Here is a 27202-nt window from a genome sequence, read left to right on the forward strand (position 1 = left end):
GGTGTCATATAGAAAAAAGGGTGCAAGGAAATCTCCTTAGCCGAAGTCTTGGGCCATGTATATTAATACAGAACCCGGGGATACTGACCCAAAATTAGGCCCAATGTTTTGAAGCTTTCCAGCATGGGCCAATATTAAAAATAAAACGTTGGGTTAAATAGGGTACAAGGTAACAAGGCTACCCCTAGCCCTTTGTTTATATAATAAAATGAAAATATATGTGCAGTGGATAAGTATTTTAAATTAAGATAAAATTTAAAATGTATAGATTAAAAAATACTTCAAAATATGATGGACATATGTATGACAAATTCAGTTATAGTTACAATATAGGTATTGAAAAATTAAAATTACAAAAAATCAACAAGAAAAATAAAGTATTCTATATTTGATAATAAGTAATGTTAGTACATAATATATATTTTTTGTTAGATTTTTTTTTTATCTAAACCTGAAGTATCTTTGAAAAAGACAACAATATTCACACCAGTAAAATTACATGCAGCAAGCCGGATGCTGATAGGGGAAGCAGATTACATCCACAGGTGTAATTTGATACAGTTATGCGTAAACTTATGTTCATAATTATTTATCTTTGAAAGGATCAATCAGTTTATAATATTACAAAATTGCTCAATTGTGAAGTCTCTGGGAAACAAGTGAATGAGAAGGAAGAGAAAAAAAATATGGACTACATTTAGATTTGCTTTGAAAGGAGAGCTAATTATGATGAGAGAGAAAAAGAAATATGAGGGTATGGGGTGTGTAGTTGGATGACTGAATGATCCATGCATATCCACTTGCTGTTATTCACACAGACTGACTCACTGGTAAACAATAAAAGGAACATGTAGTGGGGAGTGTTAGTCAATGTTGCACGAGAAACACTCAAAAGCTCATTAGCTCTATCCTTTCTCTGTTTTGCGTTAGGCATTGAAAAGCGACCCCATATAACAACAAGATGTGTGCAAGCAAAGCCATGCATGGGATCGAGATGGGTCCTTCCCCCACAAAGAGACACTTTCAAAATTCACATGACTTGCGTGTGTCGGCCTCCAATGTAGAAAGCATATGAGAATTCAATCCTCACATCATCACATTAACTATCTTTCTCTATCCCACTCATTTCTCACCTACACAAAAATATATAAATAAAAAAAGATTCGATTTTCACTTTTATATTAAGTTAAAATATTGTGGTTGATTTTGTACTTTCTACTTTGATTTGATCTGTGTTTGCAATTTAATCTGAAACACCCTCAACTTCCACCACCAAAACAAAAAGAAGGTAAAGGGAAAATGTTAGGTAGCGTTTACTGATGTGTGTACTGTTTGTTGTCAATTAATTAATGGAAAAACAAACACGAATAACGTCACAGTTTAGCTTCACACATATATAATGTGAAAGTATAGGTTTTACTTATTTGGAACCTGTGAGCTAGATAAAACTAATGGAATTAGATCTGTTAACCGACTTAAACTTTTATATTCAATCAATTTGTCCTTACCTCTTTTAATCCTCTCCTCTCTGCAGTTTATTAAGTTGTCAGCTAATATCGAAACACTAGTAGTTCTCTATTATCTCTGGTGACACAAGGACCAAAAACATGTGCAAATGCATGCAGGCAATGGCAACAAACTACTCTGCACCAGCCAATTTGTTGTTACTTGTATAGTTGTGTATTAAAAACATTGCAACTTCGATGAAGTATACATTTTATTGAAGATTGCATAATTAATGACTAAACAGAATATTTATGTATGAGGCGGTAAAAAAATTAGTATAGAGAGCCAATACCTCTCTTTTTTAGAGAAGGCGACCGCAATACAATGATTAAACTCAACATTATTCTATCGCTTTTTTTTTTTTTCTTATTTATCTAAAGGTGTGGAAAATTAGCATTACGTACGTGGATCAGTAGATGTCGAAAACATGATTGACTACTAACAATAAAACGTACAAATCGTATTATCTAATATCCCTGTCATTGTAAATACTAACAAAAGGATCAGGCAGAGGTTGTCGTTTTGAAGAAAAGACCACGCAACTTGTTTGTCACTTCCACGGCAACGTTTCAGCCAAGGCATGTACGGACGAATTCACCAACTTACCCTCAATTATATATACTGTGGCGGTGGTCCTTAGATTACCAAAAGCATTGAATCGCCTCTGCTTTAACCCATTCGAGTCAGAAATAAATAATAATACCGTGATCAATGAAAACCTGCCAAAAGTAGATGGTTCTTTTCAACTCAAATTTGTGGTGGAGTAGGATAGGGTTTTGATATACCAATAGCATAACTTGGTGAAGTGAGCAAGTTCGGTGCTTAATCAACGGTGTATCTCTGGCGTGCCCATGTGAAATTAAATGGGGCAAACTCCAATTACATTTGCATCACTATTTTTCAAATGATAGCGTCACTTTTAATTGTGCATGACTATATATGGGGAAATGCTAACGTACAATTTTTAGCTACTTAGTACTCATAGTCATACATAATAAATTAAAAAGATGTAATAAACCTTGAGTGATTAGCTTATTGAGTTTGGCTAACAATTAATAACAATAAGTTGCGGTTGTGGGTGTGTTTATGTAAAATGTTACTCATACGACATTTTATGATGCAATTTGATTTATGCAAGGTTTGCAAGGGTGGCTCAGAAGTTGGTACAAGATAGTTTAATTGAACTGAGGCATTGCGCAGACTTTGAATTTGACCTGCACAGCAATGTAATATAGTATGAGGGAGTAGATGGAATAATCACATAATGAGGGACCCAGTCCACTCGCTCCACCAAAGATTTTCTTTGGTTTGAAACAACGATCCATTATTTGTGACTGTCCAAAATCAAAGTCCAAAAGTGAGGAATAATGACGTTGAAGGACTTGATTTTTGTGACCGATTCTTTTGAGTCCACTACGGACAAATAACTTGGGGAGGTGGAGGTGGGACTGAGCTTGCTGCATAAGTTGCATGTCGCTTTGCTCAAAGTTCAAAAACTAAAACCAAAGACAAGTAGTTGAGAAGTTTCAGCGAAGACTTTTTGCATCAAATACGAGAAATGGGCTATGCGTGTTGGAACATCCCCGTCTTTAATAATTAGTTTCAACAAAGCAAAACCCCATATTCCACGAGAGAAAAAGAAAGAGAAAGATGGGTTTTCTTTGATTGCAAAACCGAGTCAATGGGGGGTGTGATACTTGCATAGTAATACAGGTTGGTTTCACATGGATTGCACCCTACCATTGGGTGCGGTTGCGCAAGAGCCGCTCATGGTGGGTGGCCTGCACGTGGGTCCATCACCTCTCATCATCACTCACCACACCATAACATTCAGATATCCTTACTGTTTCTGCTTTCCCCATCTGCCTCACTTTCCACTCTTTTGCTAAACCAAATCCAATTTCAATGCTTACAAAATATATCAAATAAAATATACACGTTAGGACTTTTCTGAAACACCTAGGGAAAGGAAACACGGTTGTATTTTTAACTTTTTGTGTTTGAGGTGTTGCCTGACATAAACTGCTATATCGTTTCCGTGATTTTGGATTCCCCCGTAAGCGTCTAAGGTGGGGTGGGGTCATATATGCTCATGCCTTCCTGTTGCATGTGCAGTTCTAGAAAGATATAAAGTCCAAAACTTAACCGAGTTCAAGATCATTATATATATTATAACTCAAGGTTATTACGTGTACTTTTTGGCCCTTGGCTTTTGGTGGATGAGAAGGTTTATACACACTATCAACCACTCCGAAAGCAATTTGTAACCAAGTTAAGTTAAAATTGCTTAATTCTGCGTAATTGGTTAGCTGAGATTAAGAGAACATGCATCTTATCTTCAAATCAAGATCTCGGTTGTTGCTCCAATCGGAATTATATATCCGCAATGTTGCTGTAACTTATTTGTAGAAAATGATGAATGACTTCAAATCGTGGCCAACAACTCTGCTTGTATATCGAGAAGACTATTAAAGGTTTAATTGACATAAAGAAATACTAGGATGGATTTCACTTTCCCAGTTCTTTATGTGTTTAAATTGCAACATATTATCTTTTATCTTAAATATATGTGTGTATACTTCCGTTTTTTTAAGAGATTAATGCGCGACATTGTTAGTATTGACTGAATGATTACCACTTTGGTATTTATATGCTTTAAATTAAAATAGATCGCATATGATAGAAAATAAATTAATGTTTCATGAAACAACACGTATAAACTTTCTAACTTTTCAAGTTGAAATCGTATTTTTAAAAATCAAAAGTGGTGATTTTTCTAATAACATTATAAAAATTTAATTAGAGGATAAAAAGATACATAATTAATGTTAAATATAATATACATGTTTGAAACTTGTTGGTTTATTCAAAAGAGATGTCAAGACTCTTAAAAATATAAAGGTACCAAAGCAAAAACCTTGTTAGTTTATTTTTTTTTTTAATAAAAAGTAAAGTGTTAGTATAAATATCATGAATTATATTAAATATATTATACTAATAAATAAATTTTATTTGTAAAACATTAATGTTCAATCGATTATATATTAGTATAATGCATTATTTGTTAGTATAAGCTTTTAAAATTTGTATTAATAATTAATTTATTTTTGGTTAGGTGAAAGATTGTGTTAACAAATATTATCTTAACGCCGAACTGTTTACATGGTTAGTTTTAAATTTAATAAATTTTATGGACTAAAAAAGAGTAATATTTTATTATATTAGATAAAAAAATTAAAGAGATAGAATAAAAAAAAAAAATCACATTTAAGTTAAGATTAAACTGAAAAATTCCTTTTAATTTTTATTATTATAGTGTCAGCACAAAACTTAGGATTACAATAATTTAAATTTAATGAATTCAAATTTTGATCACGGGTATGAAAATGGTTTGAATCCTCATCCTTAAATAGTAGTGTTATATTTTAAATTAATGTAGTTCTGTTTTGACAGGATTTTTGTCTAAAATAAATTTGGCAATATACATAGAAACCGTCATTGTACATAATCAATATACGGAATATCATTTACTGCTGATGTCATAGCTAATACGATATTATAATTTAATCTATGCCATAATAAAAAAATAATCAACATATCTTGAAAGGACGTGGAGATTTATGGGGGAAAATTGTTAGAAATATAGAAACGACAAAAACAAGAAGGCTAAGCTTCAGTTGTGGGGAGTAAATCCTACGCTGTGAATCCTTTTCCATTGCAAACGATGAAACTGCTGAAAAATCTGAGACTGTTTTTATGAATGGAAACAGACATTTATGTGACACACTCCGCAAAGGAATTGAATAATTTGTATTCAAAAACAAACAAACGCCTCTGACCCGATAGTTCAGTCACAAAATCTGCATGTTGCTTACCGCGTCCCGCACTCCTTTTTCTTTAATGCTTTGACGATTGATTGAGAAAAAAGAGGAAGAAAGTTCAATGAAGAGATAGAGAGAGAAACTCCGCAGTATCCTATTTTCAGTTACTTTTTTTTATTTCAATTCCAATCTTTCCATTCATTTCAGTTACCCTTTTATATCTCCTAACTATAAATATATTTGCTCAGAGGCACTTTGATGATAAATGCTCGATCCTGTTTCAATTCTCAACACCCTCATCTGTATTGTCTCTTCTACAACACAGCCACCCAGATGAATCCCAATATGTTTGTTGATGATCCCACTCTTTTATTTTTCTCTAGCTGCAATCATTCCGACAAGTACAATCACATCATTCAATCTTTAACGCCAATTTCTCAGAACTTGGCACTTGAGTTTGGCGAACTGAAGGACAATGAGGTTGATCGTTATATCATATTACAGGTTAGTTCGAATATTTTATGGCATATTAGCTCATCTTCACAAGTGAGTTTGAGTTTGAGTTTAAGTGGAACATAGTTTAATTGTCTTTTTATTTTCCTGTTTATGCCAGACCGAAAAACTCAGAATTTTGTTGCAAGAGCAAAGAGCACAACAAGTGGCAGAATTGTTAGAAAAGGTAGAATCGGACGCATTTTATATGTTAAGTCAGAAAGACGAGCAATTAGCACAAGCAGCAAAGAAAAGGATTGAGTTAGAAGAATTTTTGAGAAGGCTAGAAGCAGAAAATCAATCGTGGAGACGAGTGGCCCAAGAAAATGAAACTATGGTATTATCGCTACATAACGCTTTAGAACAGATGAAAGAAAGAGCTTCTCATGTGATGGCGATGGAAGATGTTGAATCCTGCTGTGATGAAATTAGGAGAGACATGGGAATGGAAGAACAAATTTGCAAAGGTTGTAATTCTCGAAGCTCGTGTTTTATGTTCCTTCCTTGCAGACACCTTTGTTCTTGCAGAAATTGTGAGGCCTTTCTCCAAGCTTGTCCTGTATGCAGAACGCAAAAGAAGTATAGTATAGAAACTTTAATTTTTTAAATTAATATTCTCATGTAGAAGATGTGCTTAAATGTTGATATAAGATATAGTCAGGAGCATATCCCCGAGCATGTTTTGATATCAAACATACAACTTTTCAATTCATGGTCTTTTTCTAGGTTTCGCTATTTGGATGCGATGTCTCATTTGAAAGTAAACAGATAAACTTTTAAATTTGGCAAATTGGCAATCACATCTAGATGATTTTTGTTTATCTGAAAATCTCCATATATTTTTTAATTTCCTAGCAGATGGCTATCTCAACAAGAAAATCTTAACACAATTTTTTTATGAAAGAAACTTAAGAGTTCTGTTACATTCTGCCTCAATGCTCGATCTAGACACTACATGTTGCTTTTTAGAAGTTCAAGGCATTAAGTGTTTACCAAGACAGATTCAATATCGAGTGGTGAATTTTCTGTCAGCAACATCTGAAATGTTGAGCTGTCGGACTTGGAAAATTTCATACCGTAAGACAGTGTTCCAATGAGATACCTTAAAATTTGTTTTACAGCTTGCCAATGAGACATTTTTGGAGCATGCATCGACTTTGTTGACAGCAAATGCCGCATCAAGTTAGTAATTGTAACATACTGAAGTTCTCCTAAAATGGAGCTATGCAAACTGGGATCGTATACTTTTGTAGGATCGTGGACACTATGTTTGAGACCAGCGATACCATATATTTGTTTTAGGTTAGGAGAATTGAGTTAAAATCTGAGTGATTTGAATTTCGAGAAATTAATTGAGATCTTAAGAAATGCTCGAAAGTGTTTATTGCCACTCCATGTGTCTACTGTCGCTTTAATTTATAATTGCTTTTTTTTATTCTAAAAAACATTGAAGTCCTGAATTGCCTAAGTTGAGCTCCCAATGATGATGACATATATATATATATATATACATATATATATATATATATATATATATATATATATATATATATATATAAAAGTTGTAGATGAAGTAGTTCTAATGAAAAGAGAAACATTAGATTTAACAAATTGAAACCATTTACTTATAAGAAAAGAATGCAGTTTCTGAAACCAATCTCTTGGAACCTATTTGAGGCCATAAAGAGTTTTGTTTAATCTGGATACAATTTACAAATGTCCATTTCCTTGTTCTAAAAGCCCAAGGGTTGAGTCATAAAGGAATCCTCGTATAAATCACCACTGAGAAAAGTATTATCGATGTCAACTTGATGAATAGGTCATCTGATAGAGAGAGGAATGACGAGTATAACTTAGATCATGGTTGGTTTGACATGATTAGAAGTTTCAGAAAAAATAAAACCCTCTAGCTGATGAAATCCCTTAGCAACCTAATATACCTTGTACCTGTTTTTTGTGCCATCAACATTCCTTTTTACCTTGAAGATCCACATAGAACCTGTTAAATTTTCTATAAGGTGGTAGAGCAGTGAGAGTCCATGTGTTGTTATGCAAGAGCAGACTTTGGTTTAGTGTCATTCTTTCGGTGCTTTGACTGAGGAATGGAAGTTTCAGTATATACTTTTGAATTAAAAATAGTCGCTTTGCTTATAGTCACCACAGAGTGAGTGTTAGCAGTAGTAGCTCGATTTGTAACTACAGCAGAATGAGGAGAAACAGCCTGGGATGGCATCACTAGGCTTAGGGACAGTGACAGTGGTATCAAATAGACATGACTGACGATTAATAGGAGATGAAGGATTTTGTAAGGCATCAAAAGCATCAGTATATAGAAGTTGCAGGACACACGGTAGTAGGTAAAACAGATATGCAAGGAACATGTGATACAGATGAATTGCTGACAGAATGAGTACTACTGTGCAAAAAATTATGATTAGCAACAAAAGGACATGCATTTCCATCACGTATACAAATCCAACCCTAAATACAGACTAATTTTCTGTGCTGTTTTTGTTGTAAGATTCTCACTTATTAATGAAATACAGCAGTGAACTCCAAGGCTGTCAAGGCATAATACATATAGCTTTTTGAGAACCTAGTAAAAAGAAAAGAGCTATGCAGTTCTGAACCGCAGAATCATTGGGCTTGCGTACAGTTACACACTCTCAAAAGCAAGGTCAATTAATCGACTATCAATTTCACATCTTGCCTGGATAATGCACTAGCTCCAAAGAAACAAATATCTCTAACGTGTTAACTTTTTGAAACCCCAAAACGCTGTTGGTAAAGAAGAAAAAAAAGTTCCCTGCTGAATAAAGATGTTTTAATACAGACTAAATCCAAAAAACTGGCTAATAATGATAGCAAATCCAAGGCCTATTGCAATAAGGGAAGAAGCCCAGGTGAGTTTCTCAGTTATCCTTGGTACTCTATCCTTTAGTGCCTGGCTACATGAACCTATAAACACCGTATAGCTTCCCATTGCAATTACAGTTCCAATTAAGAACATGATGAGAAATGCAGCACCAGCCAAACGAGAAGGCAAAGCAAGGGCAGGCAACACCATCATCAATGCATCTGGTTGCAGTCCATGAACTATCCCTGTGGCGAAAGTAGCAAAACCAATCTTCTTCTTTCCCACTTTTGGATTCTCAAGTGATTCATATGTGTTGATGTCACATTCACCACTTTCTAAGGCAACACATGGGGCAGGCACTTCCAAAGCTTCTCTAATTCCCATAACACCAATTATTAGCAGGGTAAGACCCACCACTCTAGTGCCCCAAGTTTGGATAATTTCAATGTGGAGTCGATCCTTCAGGATTAAAAATATCAAGCCAAAGATGACCTGGCCAGCGTCATGGCCACAACCCCAAAGGGCTCCAACAGCAGCACTCTCCATTCGAGTACGACCAATTGACAGCGGAGCCAAAGCAGCAAGGTGGTCAGGGCCTGATAAGGTGTGCAAGCAGCCAGCAAAGAAACCAGTCCAAGCACTACTTAGAAGCTCAGTGCGGAGTAGTTTTCTACCAACTGCAGCAGCAGCAGGACCACCAGTCTTGGCAGCAGTTTGAAAGGTTGCAAAAGCTGCTGGTGCAATGGCTGGTTGGATTAAGATCACAACAAGAGCAGAGAGTATTACAAGCGTCCGAGCTGTTATTGCCTGAGACAAAAAAGCATAGAGGATTTTTTTTCTTAAGATCTATTTATACACTGGATTTTTAAAATATCAAGGACAAAACGAAGTACTATAAATTATGTACAAGGAGCCTATAAAGAAACTCATGAAGAATATCATCCAAAACAAAACAACAAAACGGAAATATGCAACACAGCTTTCCCGTATATTCATGTCTCTATTCAATTGCCCATGACGAGTATCTAGATGATCATGCTTTATTGGCACAGATAAGTAATTAAAGACAGACATTGGTCAAATGGTATAGGTAAAAAACCACACAAGATCACCAAGGAGCTACCCACACCTCCTAGTTTATAGTTTTTTTTTTTTTTTTTTGTGCACGGAATGAGAAGAGAAAAAAAACAAAAAGCAAGTTTGTAGTTTGAAACAGTAGCATAACAGCTGTACTAAATTAACAAGAAACAATGCTTTAGTTTATCTTTGGAAGGGAGATTCTTCACCCTCAGTTCAAAATGGTCGAAAGGCGTCAGTCAGCTTATAACAGATTTATATGGACAAATATGAAATTCGAATTCTATATATTTTACTCTTCAATTTAAATAACAAAATGGAATTTTCTCATGAAACATTAACATGAAAATGACCAAGAATAAACAAATGACCGCAAAAAGAAAAAAGAGCGAGAGTCTTAGACAAGAATGATTGGTCAGAGTAGAATTATACCGTTGGTTTTTGAAAAGGCCCAGTTAGGATCTGATTGAGAGAATGGGATTCGGGTGTGGAGAGATCTTGAGATGAAGAAACGGATGGAAAATTGTTGGGCTGCAAGGAAGAAGCGAGAAAGGGAGTAGAAGACGAGAATGGAGATGGGTTTCCATGCTTGCAACAAATTGTGGCTGCCTGCTTCAGGTCAGAACGTGTTAATGGAGAAAAACTTAATCTTGCAGATTGAAATCGACTGAGAAACGTAAGAGACCTGAAAGATTTAAGGGAAGGGGGTGAAGACGATGATAGAAGCCTATCCATGGCTTCTATCTGCAAATGCACAAATGAATCCCAGAACTCAGATTCTTTCCTTCAAATAAAACCCCCTATTACTCTATTACCTAACCCTACCCTCTTCATCGTTTATTTTTTCTTTGTTCAATTTAAATTTAAAATTATAACCCCAAACATTTTCCCATTGCCATAAAATGTTTTATAGTCAATGCCGACTTTTGTGGATTTTACTCACTCTTAAATAAGTTTAAATCATTGCATAATTTATTATACGTGTTCGTATATTTTGTTATAACTTAATTGTTGTAATTCTATTTATTTCTAAAGTAAAATAAAAAAACTAAAGGATAAAGTGAGGAGTAGTTTAAAGGTTTAAAATGTGATAAATTTTATGTAAATGTATTTTAAATTGTAAACTTGTAAAAATATATTCTCTTAAATGTTATTAGAATAGCCAAAAATTAATATGGTAAAATTTTGAGTATTTCAAGTTTAAAAAACCTTTAATTAGTATAGTAATTATTTTCGGATTTAAAATATACCTACACCGTTACATTGCATTAAACATTTTTACGAAATTTATTAGCAATTGACATGATTTATATTATTATCAATCACATGGTGCAATTTTACATCGACTACCATATAAACACAGCACACTGATATGCTCTACTTACTACTGTCCCGTGTATAAGATATTAATCTCTTCTTAATGTGCTGTGTTCCTCATTCTCTTATCTTTTCTTCATTTTTGTTCTCTTGTATGGTCTATTATAAGTCCTCTACTGGAATTTTAAAAAATGACCCAAAAAGGACTGACATGGGATAAACACAATTACCAACTTGAAACTATTGACAAAGGTGAAATTCATGTTAAATTAGATTATTTACAGCATGTAAAATGATGAAAATTTGCAACTATGAAATTTTCTTGGATCCTTAGTGTGTGGTTTAAATGATGCTAATGTGTATCTATACTCTTCTCATGTTAGCATGATTTGGTTGTACAAATTAATAGCGTCCCTTATTGGTGATTCTCTCGTGAAAGCAACAATCACTGAATATCTCATCACCATCACCAGAGAGGCAAAAACAAAGGGACAAGAAGAAAGTCCCTAAATGAGACTAGGGTTCACAATGTTATGCTTACAAGTAATAGTATTCGGGCGTTGTCATTTTTGACCGGTTCAATATTTGTGAGAGGTAGTGGTTGTAGATTTGGATTGGATAGGTTTGTGTCGCTATTGGGCCAACCAAGTTTTGTCGGACATTGGTGACATAAAGTGCAGATCCAGCAAATCAAATGGCACACAAACACCCACTTTCCCACGTGCTCGCCCTTCCCCTTGCGTGTGCTCGGCACACACCCCTCCCCACATAGAAAGAACAAATATGAATCATTCCCAGTTCCGACTAGAGAATAAGATTGACTTCAGAATGAGTATTCAAAACTTGAAACAAACTTAATAACATTTTGTAACATACCTCAACTTCTCCAGGAATAAAAAAGCAAACTTTGAAATAAACACTTGGGATGCTTTTCTCACAACTTTACATTATATATATATATATATATATATATATATATATATATATATATATATATAATTTTTATTTTATTTTTCCCCCATAACACATCCATATATAAAAACGTGGAGATTGTCCCATTTGATTTGATGGTTTACGAATCATTTACGTATTTACCAACATAGTTTTCTAGTTAGTAGCTGGCAGCAAGAATCATGTATTGACTTCGTCTTTAATTAGTCGATACGTACAATTATTAGCATCTGTTGATTCGATCAATCTTGGACATTTATTATATTGTAATACAAGACGTAGTAATATTAAACTTCTATCATGATTCACATCTTTTAGTGTATTTCCAACAGGAAATATTGTCTTTTTTTTAAAATTAAGACCTTTTGCTTATATAATTTCGCTGACACAGACCGCCAGCATGGTATTCAATAATAAAACGTTGCTCAAATGATAGAAAATTTGAAAAGAATGATATATCATTGTACGTCTCACACAATAATTATTAAATAAAAAAGTAATAAACTTAGAAAAGTGTGACGATTAAATATGCTTTTAAGATTTGGCTTTGAGTGTAAAAGTTACGAGAATAATTATAGGTTTATATTCCAATTTTTTGGTGTAGGAAAAACGGATGCAAAAGAGATAAATAAAAAATAAACGTACTAATAATACGATAAAATAAAATAAAAGTATATAAGAAATTAAGAATTGGAATTAAAATACATACAAGAGTTGGGTTGGCTGATGAAGACAAGTAATTTTGTATTCACTTGAAATAATTAAAATTAAAGTAATATGTAATAAAGTTATATGTAAATTATTTATTAAAATAAAACTTTAATTTTAATCAGTAAACTAAACGAACAACACTTTCCAATTTTTGGAATTGCATATTTTCCAATGCAACTAAATCTTGTTCATAATATAGAGGTTCCTTGCCTGTTCACAGTTTAGTCTTTTCCATAATACTAATCCTAATAGAGGAATGGCGGAACCTGCATCCACTACAACAAACAGGCTAACAGGCAAAATAGCCATAGTCACCGGAGGAGCCAGTGGCATTGGCGAAGCGACGGCGCGTGTCTTTGCGGAGCAAGGCGCCCGTATGGTGGTGATCGCTGACATCCAAGACGAGCTGGGCAATGAAGTGGCTGCGTCCATTGGCACCCACAGGTGCACCTACGTGCACTGTGACGTGGCAGAAGAAGAACAAGTACAGAACCTCGTCCAATCAACCGTTAACGATTACGGACAAGTGGATATCATGTTCAGCAACGCTGGGATCATTAGTCCCTCCGACCAGACCGTAACTCAACTCGACATTTCCCAATTGGACCGTCTTTTCGCGGTCAACGCCCGTGGAATGGCAGCATGCGTGAAACACGCGGCGCGTGCCATGGTGGAGAGGCGCGTGAGGGGAAGCATAGTGTGCACTGCGAGCGTGGGTGGCAGCCACGGTGGCCCAAGGTTAACGGACTACATCATGTCGAAGCACGCGGTGTTGGGGTTGATGCGTTCGGCGAGTGTGCAGCTTGCGGAGCACGGGATAAGGGTGAACTGCGTCTCACCCAACGGGTTGGCAACGCCGATGACTAGTAAGATACTAGGGATGAGCGAGGAGAAGGTGCAAGAGGTTTATGCCCAATACGCGAGGCTGCAAGGAGTGGTCCTCACTCCCAAACACGTGGCTGACGCCGTCTTGTTTCTGGTTTCTGATGATTCAGCGTTTGTCACTGGCCTTGATCTTAGGGTGGACGGTGGCTTTGCTTTTGGCAAATGATGCTCCCGATGGATAACAGTAATACTATTACTATGAAATAATTATTATTCAAGTTTGTTTGGTATTGAATATGAAGAAGCTTTTAGTTCAAGGTTTAGGATGCTTGCCTAGGATCTCATTGCATTGTAACCAGCATTTTTTCTCTTGACCCTTTGGCTTGAGTTTAGATTTATTGTCGATTTTTAATAATTTTTATTTAAAATAATGATATTTTTATTAAATATTATTTTTAAATTAATCATAAGTTTATAAGAAAGTTTCTCAATCCTCAGTAAAATCTGGTTAAATTTATTTATTTATTTATTTATTTTAAGTAATATATTATAACAGAATAATTCCCATAGAGTAGTTTGGTCTATTTAACTAGAAAATAATAATTTCTTTAAAATTGATCGCGTGAAACCAAACATAATTTTTGACAATGAAGACTTGTAGTTGTGATATTTTAGCTATGTCGTGAGTATATGAAAAAAGTTTCAAACATTGCTCCCAGGGACCCAATCAAGTGGCGCCAAGCTGTCAGCAAAAGCATATTCCTAGGTTCTCACTCCGTCTTCTCTTCTCCCTCTCAATTCGTTACTTTAGCATTGCCTCTTACTTACGCTGTTACCAACACGTCAACACCTCAAAACAAAACATCCATTGCCAGTTTCTGTACCTTTGTTTTCTTCGAATCCATCTGATGAAACACAAGCCGTACTTTCATGGCTGATCCACAGTCACAGCCTCTGCTCCTCAACGATTCCGAGCCTCCCACTCAGTTCCAAAACGCCCGACCCACCCGAATAGCCTCCGTCGACGTCTTCCGCGGCCTCTCTGTTTTTGTAACTCACTCTTTCTTTCTTGCTTGGTCAACCTATTATAAAATGATTCATCGTATTCTATAACTTTGCTTGAACACAAGGCTATCCGTTCACTTTGCTTTTGCTTTCAGCTTATGATCCTGGTCGACTATGTGGGCTCCATCTTGCCTATCATTGCCCATGGCCCCTGGAATGGGATTCACTTGGCTGATTTTGTCATGCCGTTTTTTCTCTTTATTGCTGGAATCTCTCTAGCCCTTGTTTATAAGGTACCAATTCTTTTTTAGATTACATACTCTGCATTCCTTCAATATGACATTTTGAAGAATCACCATTCACCTATTTTCTAATAATACGTCAGAGAAGGCCTCAGAGAACCGAAGCTACATTGAAAGTTTTAGCTAGAGCAGCGAAACTCTTTATTCTTGGTATTGTTCTTCAAGGTAATATCTTCTTAGCTTGTTTCTGTCGTTCTGGTTTCACCAGTTAAATAAACACGATGTCTTCATTTCAGGTGGTTATTTTCACGGGATAACTTCCTTGACTTATGGTGTTGACATTGAAAGAATTAGATGGATGGGCATTTTGCAGGTACCTGACTACACCCGTCTTTAAAATAGTTTCTTTCATTATATGTTGACTACTTTTCGTGCTATGTTGACTTACAAAGAATTGTAACTGATGTAATTAGGATAGCTAATAAATAATGGTTCATAGCAAATAGTATATCAATATTTCGTTTATAGATGTTAATTGCAGTCGCTGATGAATTTGACACGTTGATCTGTGAATCCAGAGGATATCTATTGGATACATTGTTGCAGCTTTATGTGAGATCTGGCTTCCAGCTCCAAGGTGGAAAGAATTAGGTTTCTTCAGAAGTTATTACTGGCATTGGTAAGGTTTTCCTGTCAGTCTTGTTTTCCATGCTATTAAAATTGAGGGCCCTCGTGTGTATATTTTTGCCGTATTAAGATTGTCTCTAGACCAGAATCACCTTTTGATCAATGCGATCTGGGACACTTATCTGCTGCCACAGGACATTTTAAAAGTAAAATTTTACATCGAACTTGGCACTCTCCAAAATACAAAGTCCGAACCCAAAGATGTTAGTCGAAAATTAAATATAATAGCGGGATTATTCCATTTCACATTGACTAAAATTGGCAAAATATGTTCTTCGAGTATCGCAATCAACATACTCATATTTCTTTTATTTAATTTTCCTTTGCTCTTAATTTTACAATTTTTTTATGCAGGTTTGTAGCTGTAATATTGTTGGCACTTTACTCGGGATTATTGTATGGCCTATATGTTCCAGATTGGCAGTTCGATGTATCAGCCTCAACCTCTTCATTGCCTCCAGTTGGTGGCGGCGATATTTACAAGGTGAGAATAAGTTTACCACCCTTTATTCTTAGTTTGCTATCTTTAATTTGCTTCAATTTTGTTTTGCATCTGACTTTCCTGCTTTTCAATATTGAAAATTCTATGGTGAAAGAAAATTGATACTATTTGCTGGTAAGGTTACGGTGGAAATGTACATGAGGTATTGTTCAAATTACAGCTTATGGATGATTAAATGTTTCTTATAGTAATATCCACACTTTCCTACCGTTGCCTTCAATTTTTAATTCTTACCAAATTTTACTCTGTAGTTAGCTGTCCAATGCTTACTAATTGTCAAAAAGTTTATCTGCTCATTCGTGTTTAAAATTCATTTGTTTGACAACATACCAGTGAAAAAATTCCAAATACTTAATTCATAATGTTTGCTATGTTTCACCTCAATATCAGGTGAATTGTTCGGTGAGAGGTGATCTTGGACCTGCCTGTAATTCTGCCGGAATGATTGATCGCTATTTTCTCGGTCTTAACCATCTATACCGAAAGCCTGTTTACAGAAATCTTAAGGTATCATATAGTTGATCCCATTTCTTTGTTCAATGCTTTATACATTCTAGCATAATGTGATGTGTTAGTTCCTGTTGATGATCTAACTTCCAGGAGTGCAATATGTCTGGTAAGGGGCAAGTTTCAGATAGCTCGCCTTCATGGTGTTATGCTCCTTTTGATCCCGAAGGCATTTTAAGGTAAACAGTGTGAACTTCTAACATTTTCCCGGAATTCTGTTGGTTAAAGTCCTTTATGAGAGTTGTTGCCTTTCTATCTTCACAGTTGGCTGGGTGCAATTTGAGTCTTCTTTTGCAAATTGACATGATATCCTTTCTGATCAGTGATCTCATGGAATTACAACCATTAACTTTCTATATGTAAAATAGTGCTCATCGCAAGCTGTTTAATTGCAATCAGACTGTGTGTGAAACTTGATCTGAAAACGTTAGAAGATGTTCTCCTTTAAGCAAAGTATTTCATTACTGGTTATTGATACAATATGACAAGGTACCAGTGATATGACAAAGTTGATATTCACCTAGAGGTCTTTATTTTTTGAACAGTTACCTGACTGACCTCAAGTTTTTACATTTTATGTGTGATCTCTTTGTACATTATTTCCTTCTGTTAATAGAACCTTGGTTTGTTTTCTACAGAATAAATAGTAGATATTGATAAAATGTACTCATTTTTCCAGATGCTTACTTTCTTCTCTGATTTTCGACTCATAGTCGTTTGGCAAGAAAAATTTTATTTAACAGCAAATTATATGTTATGTTGGTTTTATGTTTTATATTAGTATCCAAGTTATGTTGATCGGTAGTAATGGAAGAGAGATTTCAATTCTTTTCACTTGTTCGCAGCTCCATAACAGCTGCAGTTTCATGCATAATTGGACTACAATATGGTCATGTTCTAGCCCATCTTCAGGTGAGATCATGTATCATGTTTCCAAACCTCAGTGGCCTGTAAAATTTTGGCATTTTCAATGTTACGAGTTCTTAAAATCTTAACTCTATGGTCCTCTGCCACATCTAATGAAAATTGTGGCTTGAAATTTTCTTGTTGATTGATTGTTAACGGCTGAGTCAACTGACCACCTACTTTTCTATAAACTTGTCCTGTAGGATCACAAAGGGCGCCTAGACAACTGGATGTGTTTTTCAGTTTCATCTTTGGCCCTCGGATTTTTCCTGGCCATAATAGGTTTGTGCTGTAAACCTTCCGAGGGTATCTTCAGTTTGCGGAGTGCCTACTAGAAGTTGCTAATTCATAATAATTCAACCATTCTGTCTTCGTATTCATGATTGTTTGGTTTTTAAATTTTTAGCAAATATTTCTTTATATTCTCATTGATTCAATGGAAATGTTGATTTATTTCGTTTTTTGCTTTTCGTTTTCAGGAGTTCCTCTAAATAAATCTCTGTACACAGTCAGTTATATGCTACTAACTTCGGCAGGTTCTGGTCTCACATTCATCGCTTTATATGTTCTGGTGAGTGCTGAGTGATGTTACAAGAGAAAATTACGTGGAGACATTATATGCAATTTTCTGCTTTTTATAATGTAGGGTACAGTGACATCGATCAGTGTATAGTTTTGGCTTCTGCGTAACGGTCTTGCTCGGTAGTTACTATTAGTTGTGCAACATTTACTCTCGTACCAGTCTACATTTTCTGATGTCAAAGAACTGTCGTTGCCACTATTGAATAGGGTCATTTTTTACTTTGGATTGCAACGCAATTTGACTGAATTGTAGGCAATAATACATTTACCCCATTGCAGGTAGATGTTCGTGGTTACAGGCGTTTGACAAGTGCGTTGGAATGGATGGGAAAGCACTCCTTGAGTATATTTGTCCTTGTATCTTCAAACTTGGCCGTTATTGCTATTCAAGGATTTTATTGGACAAAACCCGAAAACAACATTGTAAGATACTGTTGCATGCTGCTTTGTGCTGGAAATTGTTCAAAGGTATCTTATGTTGTTTGTTGTTACTTTTTCTTACTTGCAGATACACTTGATTGTTTCACGTTTTAAGAACACGTAACATCCTCGTATTCAGCTGCCTTGGCCTTTCAAAGTGTATACATTAAAAGCGAAGTTACGAAAAGAGGGAACAAAGCAAACAAAACCATTACAGTGAGGTTGTTTCAGATGGAGCCGTAAGTGCTTAATGAATTGTATAGTTTATTTATAGTGCGCAGTGCGCACCCTCACATTTCTTTTCTGTTGGGCGGGCCCAGGTTGTTGTATCGTCCTATAACCTCATTGAATTACATTGTTCCTAGCTCCACGCCTTTCCTCTCACGTGTTCGATTCACGGGAATGCTACCATCTTTTAATTAAATATTAATATGAATTAAATTAAAATTAATATTTTCCATTAATTAATCCTACCCTCGTAAACATTACACAGATAAGATATCATGTTATGTTTTGTTACGAAAGATGATAGAGTTCAATTCTGATAGTCAATTCGGGTAAAAGAATTTTGTATTGTAATCTAATAATATCACATTCACTAAATAATGCAAAAACAGACTTTCAAATGATCGTATAAATTTGATTTTACTAATTATTTTATATTCTCAAAATTAAAATAATAATTTTTATTCAAAAAATTAAGGTGTAGTGTATACGGCATAAGTTAGATAACTTTTTAGACTTGTTTAGTATTTTTTTTTTAAATTGTTAAAGAAAATAGTAACTTAAAAAATATAAACTTATAAAACTCATGTTAAAGAGTTAAAAAAATACTCACTTCTTAGATGGCCTTCCTTTTTTTAAAATCATGAGTCAGGTATTTTTATATTTTTTTAGATATTTTATATGTTACTCGTAAATTTTTTTAAAAAATTATAGTATTTTTAAGTTGATAGTTATGATTATTTTTAATATTCTAAAGATTAAATGACATTTATGTTTTTTTTAAACAGAGTAATAATTCTCATTATTAATTGTATATATTTAATATAAAATTAATAGTAATAATTATTTTATGTATAAAATATATAAAAAAATTAATTTAAGAGACGTAGAATTTGTTACTTAAAAAAAAACTTAGGGTCAAGTTTCTTTATATTTCTTAATTGATTATTTTTTAAAAATGATATTTTTTTCACGCACAATAATTAGTATAATTGTATTTTGTTAAAAAAAGAAAAAATCTTTTCGTGTCAATGTTAGTCTAAAAAATTTTACATTTAATTTAAGTCTTGTGTTCATATTTAATTTATATCTATCAATGAATTAATAAATTATAACATGTTAGATGTAAGTTAAATAAAAGACTTAAATTAAATTTATACTAAAAAAATTTTATTCCTTGTTAAAGTAATTAAATATGCTATATTTTTACATTTTCATTGAATTTATCAAAGAAATTATTAGTTGTAATAATAATATAAAAATTATATCTAAAATATATTATAAATAATTGATAATATAAGAATATTTTAAACGTAGAGAAAAATTGTCTCTTTTTAAAATTATGGTTTACTTTTATGATTGTAGTATTATTCTCCTTTTATTTTTTAAATCCTTTTCAGTTTTTTCCCCTCAAGTAAAGGTATCAATATAAAGAAATTTTAAAAAATCATCTTCAATCTTTCTTTTTCTTTTGTGTGAGGTATATATGTGTTACTTTGGATTGCTTTAGCCATGTACCTTGGTAAAAAGTGTTTCATGGGTGGATGATGAAAGCTGAACAAAGATTTTAGATGAATTAGTTAACTTAGAAAGAAAATGGTTTTGAATGGGATGCATCCCCACTGAATCTTTGTAGCTTCTTAAAAAATGATGGGAGTTGATGGATAAGGACAAAGCATTGAATAGGGGACAGAGGAGAGAGGAGATGTTTGAGGATGTTTAAATGGATACAACAGAAATTAGAATGTTTTAGATTAGGAAAACAGTAAATGAAACGTAGGCGTGTGGGTCTAGGGAGTAGAAACGATGGTTTTACTCAACGGAAACTTTGAAGTGGCGTTGTGTTAGGGTTGGTGTGGTCCTCTTTTTCTTTTATGCTTTGTTTGGAAGGAAAAGGGAGAGAGATGACCGTTGCCAGGCTGACATGACAAAGAAGAGGGGTACCGATGATTAGCTCTCACATGGTCACGCTGTTCAACCCTGTCCCACTCTCTTCCCACTCTTTTATTCCAAACTTGCCCCTCCTCTTATCCTCCTCCGTCTCCATTAAAAGGACCAACCAACCCCTCTTCTCTTCTCTGCTAATCAAACCAACCCAACCTCTTTCTGCTGTTACTCCACTCCACTCCACTCCACTCCACTGCATTACCCAACCCAAGATGTCCAAGGAAGTCACCGAAGAAGGCCACCAAAGGAAAGACTACGTAGACCCTCCCCCAGCGCCTCTCATCGACCTCGCCGAGGTTAAGCTCTGGTCCTTCTACAGAGCCCTCATCGCCGAGTTCATAGCCACCCTCCTCTTCCTCTATGTCACTGTCGCCACCGTCATCGGTCACAAAAAACAATCCGGGCCTTGCGACGGTGTTGGCCTTCTCGGCATCGCATGGGCCTTCGGCGGCATGATATTTGTCCTCGTTTACTGCACCGCCGGTATCTCTGGTAACACCCACCCACTCACTCACTCCGTACTACATTTTCCTTTTTTTTATTCTGAATGTTCTGTTCTGAAGGTATTTTTTGTTTTGTTTTGTTCTGTGAAGGTGGACACATCAACCCTGCGGTGACTTTTGGGCTGTTCCTGGCTCGGAAGGTGTCTCTGATAAGAGCTGTGCTGTACATGGTAGCACAGTGTCTGGGTGCTATCTGTGGTGTGGGGTTGGTGAAGGCCTTCATGAAGCACCCCTACAACTCCCTCGGTGGCGGTGCTAACTCCGTGGCACCTGGCTACAACACAGGCACTGCCCTTGGTGCTGAGATTATCGGAACTTTTGTGCTTGTCTACACCGTTTTCTCGGCCACAGACCCCAAGAGAAGCGCCCGTGACTCCCATGTCCCCGTACGCTTTTCCTCCTCATTTCCCAACTTACTCCTTTTTTATTTTAATTTTGTAATAAAATAATATATTTTTATTGCAGGTTTTGGCCCCCTTACCAATTGGCTTTGCGGTTTTCATGGTTCACTTGGCTACCATACCCATCACTGGAACCGGGATAAACCCCGCTAGGAGCTTCGGTGCTGCCGTCATCTACAACAATGGCAGAGTTTGGGATGACCATGTATGTGTTGTGTTTATCTTTTCACGTGTAATTAAGTTGATTAATAATTAACGTGCATGGCATGGCATGGTTGTGGTTGTGTATTAACTGGTGAACTGGATTTGGTTGCAGTGGATCTTCTGGGTTGGGCCATTCGTGGGAGCGTTGGCAGCAGCTGCATACCACCAGTACATACTGAGAGCAGCAGCAATCAAGGCGTTGGGATCATTCAGGAGCAACCCCACCAACTAGTTAATGAAGACAAACAGAGAATAGGATTAGCCCCTTTTCTTTTCTGTTTGCATTCTTAATTTATTCCATCGCTTGCTGTGTGTGTATCCGTTTGATGCAGACGATGATCCTCACCTCTGCCTTTTCTTTTGTATTTTTTACTATTTTCTATTTTATATCTATATTTATTTCTTTGGTTTGTTTGTATCACATCGTCGTCACCTTCATTTCTTTCTTCCTTTTTCAAATTTACTTCCTCGCATTGCCCAGATCATCTCCTTCGATAACCTTGTTTTTCCTTGAATGGGAAAATCAAATTAGAACTCGATTGATTTTAAATTTTAAGCTGAGATACATAAAAATGCTTTTACAGCGTATCCCGTATGCGGGGGTGGTTGCATGAGTAGAAAATATAGGAATTATATGTTAGTTCAGAAAATCCGGACGAGGAATTATAAATTTTTTTATATAAAAAATGTTATAATTTTAACTGTAATTTTTCATGCATACTATGGTGATAAAAAAATTTAAATGAGTTACAAAAAGGCATGTCAATACTTTTTCGTTTAAGGAGCATTAAGCAATTTCATTAGCGGGTTGTTTTGAAAGAATTGAGTGGTTAAACTGGGGGAGAGGTAAGTGATCTGAGATGGCAAAGCTACAAATGTGACAGAGGGGTGTGGGGGCAGAGAGGGCATTTTGGGGGTGGCACGAAGCTCTTTAGTGAAAGTATGCTAGAAATTGGCACACAGGAAAAGGGCTCACCCATTTCGAAAAGAATGGGAGTGATGAATGGGCTAACCCCAACACAAAGTTGAAAAAGGAGGAAACCGAAGGCCTGAAAGTGGAGAGGTTCCAGGAAATGCCAACTATGTATCTATCACTTCCATTCTCACATCACCTGCCTCCACACACCACTCTAAAAAAAATTAATATTTTAGTGTTATTTTTATATAAATATATTAAATAATAAGTTGAAATAACTGATATTTTAAAAATATAATAATAGTAGATTTTTTATTTGATAATTAGGAAAAGAGAAGCTGTAATAGCATTGTAGTTAATACACTCTTAATACTATTTTTATTATTAAATTAAATTGATGTCCCCCAAAAAAATTAAAACGGCTTAAAATAAAAACAATATTATACATAGAAATAAAAAATAATTTTATATAAAGAGTCCAAAATGAAATTGAAATGTTATCAAAAATAATATTTTTCTAATTTTAGTAAACAAAAAAATAATCTAGAAACAAAATTTCATATAAAAATTAGTATATAATTAAAATAAAATAATGTTAAAATATAAGAAAGATTATAATTAAACTTGTAAAAATTTACCGGGTGGGACCAATAAATGAATGCGAGGCAGAAAGCGAAGGTGTCCTTCAAACGGTCAAACCAGACCTGACAGTGGTCCCGCGCCTTTTATCCACACTTTCGCTTTTCCTTTTTATTTTAGGGCCACTTTCTTTTACTGAATTATTTTTTTGAAAAATGTAGATTATAAATTTTAAAGTTAATTCCTTACATTTTATTTTTCTTCAATTAAATCAGAGGAATAATTCTAATATTTTTCTACCCTCTTTCCCTAAAACAAACGGAACCTTTCATTGCCCTCTCCACTTTTCTATTTTTATTATTACATTAAATGTATCATTTTTATGCTTACAAATCCAAAATTTATAAACATCACCAACGTGCGTTAGGAGACGTGCGATTATGCAAAATTATCCAGAGAAACTCATCACAATTAGTTGTAGAATCTATTTATTAAGTTAGATAAAAATTATATATTTTTTCTAACATAATTATATCATATTAATCAATAAAACGAGAAGCAAATTCGATTCCTAAATGATATATGTTTGTGTTCACAGCTATCGTGGAGTCGTGAAAATAATTAAGAAAAACAAAATTAAATAAACAAATATATAAAGTAAAAAAAAAAACTGTAATGAAGTTAAAATTGTTCCTAGATTTTGGCGTCTCCTGTTGAGTAGCTCAGTGCTTGTATTAATAGGATCAAGCAAGGTTCGAATCGTGTCATCCAAATTGCGAACTCAAAAATAAAAAAATCCGTATCTGCATAAATAGAAACAAATAATTGGAGTCGAAATCCAATGAAGAGGATGCATTTTTGTACCATGTGTTCATATGGTCACTCCACTACAAAACATTCCTCTGCATGCATTTATTCAGTAACCTTAACCTACCTACATGTGAACCTTACAGTATATTAATATGTGTGTACCTCAGAGGAATTGCTAAGCAGTTATAAATATTACAACAGTTCATCTATCAATGATTTGATATGCAAATTATCAACCTTGGACTTGGTAGATAGCGTGCCTTTGTTCAGTTCAGAAGACTTGAGCTCAAGCTCCCCCAAACGATCTCTTATCTCAGGAATTCGTGTTTTAATATTAGCAATCTCTTGTTTTTTCTGAGCCAAAGCTTCGAGCTCAGATTCCAGCTTTTCTCTCAACGATTCCACTTCATGAGCAGAATTAGCCTTTTCCACTTCCACGTCCTGATGCTGATTTATGAGTTCAATATTTTCAGCTATTTCATCAAGCACGCTACGCAGCCAGGCCACACGAAGTTGAGCAGATTCTGCATCCTTAAGAATAGCCAACAATTCTTTCACTTTGGACTTGCTTATTTGCATCACTGACTCAGATTGTAACTCTTGCACCACAAAGCAAACACACCCAACGTAATATGAACGCATCACCACTGATTCCAAACGACAACTTGCTCCTATATCCCCATATTTGTCCAGTATAGATTGCAAGATGGAAGAAAAACTTTCTTTTATGTGGTATCCTCCAACTTGAATACGAGGTTCAGAAATCACAGATTCGGTCTCTCCTTCATCACTTCTTTCATTGCCACGGGGAACAGCAGATAAACTAGAGTCTATGGATCCACCAGCTGAAGCAGTAAGACCTTCTACAGTGTCATCATCAACATGGGTAATTGGAACAACTTTGTTTGAAGCAATTTTGTCCTGATGATTTGTTTGCATTGGGTTGCCAACGGGCTCAGAATCATCCTGTATTTGGTCTTTGTGATAAACAGGCTGCCAAAGGACGCACTCAAGTTCAATATATGATCAATATGAGTTTGTATTACTCTCTACGTAAAAAACTAAAAACTAAATACTCCTTAAAAAGTTAAATCTATTGACTTTAAAAATTATTTTAACTCTTAAAATTTAAGTGTGTTAAAAGAGTGTATTATTAGCGTTCATCAAAAGTAAAAGGCATGAGTGAGAGAAAAGAGTGGCTGCTGCTACTACCTTTACATTTGGGACATGTAATTGACCAGATTTGTGTTCACAAGGAACGCGCTCATCGTTTTTTGTCTCTACCTTTTTCTTGGATACAGGTGATGAACCATCAGAGAGATAAATTGCCCCAACCTTCGAGGCTGGAACACTGTCAAGAACAGGGGGTTCTGGCTTAGAACCTACCTTCTTTTTCCTGTCAAGTTTCAAAGGAGGAGTGGCACCTGCAGTTGGAATGGACTGGAGTCAGAAACATATTTATTCAGTGGGTGTGAAAGTTCTTCGAACATGAATGATTCGTTCATCAATCCAAGGACACGTTTTCATGTTAGTCCCATGCACCATCCAAAAAATTAATAGAAACCTTGTTATAGAAATTTGATTAAGCATTTGAAGTATATGCTTTAGCACCGTTATATTATTTATATGCGATTGGGGCACAGACAGTGAATTCACATTTGTGAATTCAGTAAACCTCTTTTTACAAATTTGTCTCGCAGATAATATGAACGTGAATGTTTTGTCAAAGAAAACTAATTAATTGCACAATATGGTCAAACAAAATGGCTACCAACAGTGGAATAATATGCGTAGACGCCAACAAAATTAATTCTAGTTAAATACCATTCGGCTTTGATTCAAGGTTATTACTAACCGGTGCTCTGACAATATTCATCAGGGAATCAATAAATTGATTTTTTTTCATTAAAAAATATGTTAATATATAATAAAAATTATATTAATAACACTTTTAATTAAAAAAAATTACGTATGACTCTCTAATTAAGAAACTGACTAGTATTTGCCTAAATTTAAATCTGAGGTGTTGGTTTGCATGAGATAATTTAAATGAAAGCATTGATATTAGAAAATGAAATTTTCTGAGGTTTGCCGTTGAGATGACTCATCCATTCTATTTAAAAAAAAAAAACCACTAGTTTTCTGGTGAGATTCTATTTTTGTAAAAATAGATTGGATGACAAAAAGAAGAGAAATATTGATTTGGATAACTAATATAATTAAATAACACAGGAAAAAAGGGGGCACCTGAATCCGATAATCTTTTGTAGCAATTCTCATCACACTGGTGATAAGGATTGGAAGCTTTAGGGCAACCTGAGTACGTTCGTCTTTGTTCATTTACCTTTTTGCCTAGCTGACCATCTGTTACACTTCGCCCATAACCTTAGGGGGAAACAGTTTACAGATTGAGAGATATTAGAAGCTATGCAATACACAAAACACCAGAAAAGCAGGAAGAAAAGAGATAGCAACATAAGTGACTGACTAACCTGAACCCTTTCTAGGATTTGCGTGTGGCTTGGTCTGGTTGATGTTTTGGGAGCAAGCTTGGGTACATCGATGGTAAGGATTAGAAAGATATGCACAATTTGGAGCCATGGCTTCTACTCTGTGCCACCAACCAAAATTCCAAATAAATTAAAATCATGCAAAAATAAATAAACACTGTAACGTTTTCAGTTCCGTGACTTACTAGTAACTACTATTCACGAACGTGTAAAAAACGCAAAAGAAGAACAGAAGGGAAAGTAGCGGGTAAATGGCAATGCCAATGAATCAGAAAATGAGAAATGTGGAAAATCAAGGAAGCGTCTATTTATTGACTCCTCCGTTCATCGTTGCCAGTGGCGCAATGCAATCTTCTCGACACTGTTTGTTTGACCAAATTAAATTCCGTAACGACGAGTTTTGATTTTTGAATCCACCTTTTGAATTTTTTTCATTTTCTAATAAAATATCTGTATTTTTTGTGTCAATATTCTTGTCTTCTAGACGCTCACGCGCGCCACCAACGACCTTTTTTAAGGCCCCATAACGCGTGATTTTAAGAAAATAGTTAAACAAAAACATAATTGTTGTATAATAATTTAATAATGGGGAATGTGGAAAAAAAATACAATACTTTAATAAGTCATGGCATAACGGTGAAGGATTTAAGTTATTTGCATGAAAATACAAATTAAAAAGTGCTACTTTTGTAAACAATA

General features: G+C 34.9%; 5 protein-coding genes across 6 annotated transcripts; 3 read left to right on the forward strand and 2 right to left on the reverse strand.

Moving 5' to 3' along the window:
- Positions 1-5660: 5660 nt before the first annotated feature.
- Positions 5661-6426, forward strand: LOC113866342 (probable BOI-related E3 ubiquitin-protein ligase 2). Its single transcript, XM_027501221.1, has 2 exons — positions 5661-5831; positions 5941-6426. Exons 1-2 carry the CDS (start codon positions 5661-5663, stop codon positions 6424-6426), a joined length of 657 nt encoding a protein of 218 aa, XP_027357022.1.
- A 1043-nt stretch (positions 6427-7469) lies between these two features.
- Positions 7470-10671, reverse strand: LOC113865365. Its single transcript, XM_027499855.1, has 2 exons — positions 10186-10671; positions 7470-9483 (listed from the first exon to the last, which is right to left on the reverse strand). The coding sequence occupies exons 1-2, from the start codon at positions 10486-10488 to the stop codon at positions 8644-8646; spliced, it is 1143 nt and encodes a 380-aa protein (XP_027355656.1). The 5' UTR covers positions 10489-10671; the 3' UTR covers positions 7470-8643.
- Positions 10672-12988: 2317 nt separating this feature from the next.
- On the forward strand, positions 12989-13834 carry LOC113865744 ((-)-isopiperitenol/(-)-carveol dehydrogenase, mitochondrial-like). Its single transcript, XM_027500474.1, has one exon. It carries the CDS (start codon positions 12989-12991, stop codon positions 13781-13783), a length of 795 nt encoding a protein of 264 aa, XP_027356275.1. The 3' UTR covers positions 13784-13834.
- Positions 13835-14375: 541 nt separating this feature from the next.
- On the forward strand, positions 14376-22110 carry LOC113865851 (heparan-alpha-glucosaminide N-acetyltransferase-like). Of its 2 annotated transcripts, XM_027500624.1 has the most exons (16): positions 14376-14607; positions 14718-14855; positions 14948-15029; positions 15101-15177; positions 15383-15483; positions 15846-15951; positions 16384-16500; positions 16594-16679; positions 17346-17412; positions 17610-17688; positions 17886-17977; positions 18268-18411; positions 20802-21072; positions 21174-21469; positions 21549-21689; positions 21801-22110. In XM_027500624.1, exons 1-16 carry the CDS (start codon positions 14488-14490, stop codon positions 21918-21920), a joined length of 2037 nt encoding a protein of 678 aa, XP_027356425.1. In that variant the 5' UTR covers positions 14376-14487; the 3' UTR covers positions 21921-22110. The 2 variants fall into 2 exon arrangements, with proteins under 2 accessions (XP_027356425.1, XP_027356426.1); XM_027500625.1 differs by lacking the exon at positions 15101-15177 and having other exon boundaries at positions 15378-15483; positions 18268-18445; positions 20788-21072.
- Positions 22111-24153: 2043 nt separating this feature from the next.
- On the reverse strand, positions 24154-26838 carry LOC113865615. Its single transcript, XM_027500298.1, has 5 exons — positions 26696-26838; positions 26486-26604; positions 26241-26378; positions 25206-25417; positions 24154-24986 (listed from the first exon to the last, which is right to left on the reverse strand). The coding sequence occupies exons 2-5, from the start codon at positions 26592-26594 to the stop codon at positions 24186-24188; spliced, it is 1260 nt and encodes a 419-aa protein (XP_027356099.1). The 5' UTR covers positions 26595-26604; positions 26696-26838; the 3' UTR covers positions 24154-24185.
- Between the last annotated feature and the right edge of the window lie 364 nt (positions 26839-27202).

The sequence above is a fragment of the Abrus precatorius genome, unplaced genomic scaffold (assembly GCF_003935025.1).
Source record: "Abrus precatorius isolate BTA unplaced genomic scaffold, Abrus_2018 Scaffold4, whole genome shotgun sequence".
NCBI classification, from domain to species: Eukaryota; Viridiplantae; Streptophyta; class Magnoliopsida; order Fabales; family Fabaceae; genus Abrus; species Abrus precatorius.

Coding starts and splice junctions, on each gene's coding strand:
- LOC113865365 (XM_027499855.1), bottom strand. CDS start 10,488: ATGGATAGGCTTCTATCATCGTCTTCACCCCCTTCCCTTAAATCTTTC. Junction 9,484..10,185: donor GGCCTTTTCAAAAACCAACG/GTATAATTCTAC, acceptor TTTTTGTCTCAG/GCAATAACAGCTCGGACGCT.
- LOC113866342 (XM_027501221.1), top strand. CDS start 5,661: ATGAATCCCAATATGTTTGTTGATGATCCCACTCTTTTATTTTTCTCT. Junction 5,832..5,940: donor ATCGTTATATCATATTACAG/GTTAGTTCGAAT, acceptor TGTTTATGCCAG/ACCGAAAAACTCAGAATTTT.
- LOC113865744 (XM_027500474.1), top strand. CDS start 12,989: ATGGCGGAACCTGCATCCACTACAACAAACAGGCTAACAGGCAAAATA.
- LOC113865615 (XM_027500298.1), bottom strand. CDS start 26,594: ATGGCTCCAAATTGTGCATATCTTTCTAATCCTTACCATCGATGTACC. Junction 26,379..26,485: donor AAATCCTAGAAAGGGTTCAG/GTTAGTCAGTCA, acceptor TTTCCCCCTAAG/GTTATGGGCGAAGTGTAACA. Junction 25,418..26,240: donor CAAAAGATTATCGGATTCAG/GTGCCCCCTTTT, acceptor TTCCAACTGCAG/GTGCCACTCCTCCTTTGAAA.
- LOC113865851 (XM_027500624.1), top strand. CDS start 14,488: ATGGCTGATCCACAGTCACAGCCTCTGCTCCTCAACGATTCCGAGCCT. Junction 21,073..21,173: donor CTGCACCGCCGGTATCTCTG/GTAACACCCACC, acceptor TGTTCTGTGAAG/GTGGACACATCAACCCTGCG. Junction 21,470..21,548: donor CCCGTGACTCCCATGTCCCC/GTACGCTTTTCC, acceptor TTTTTATTGCAG/GTTTTGGCCCCCTTACCAAT.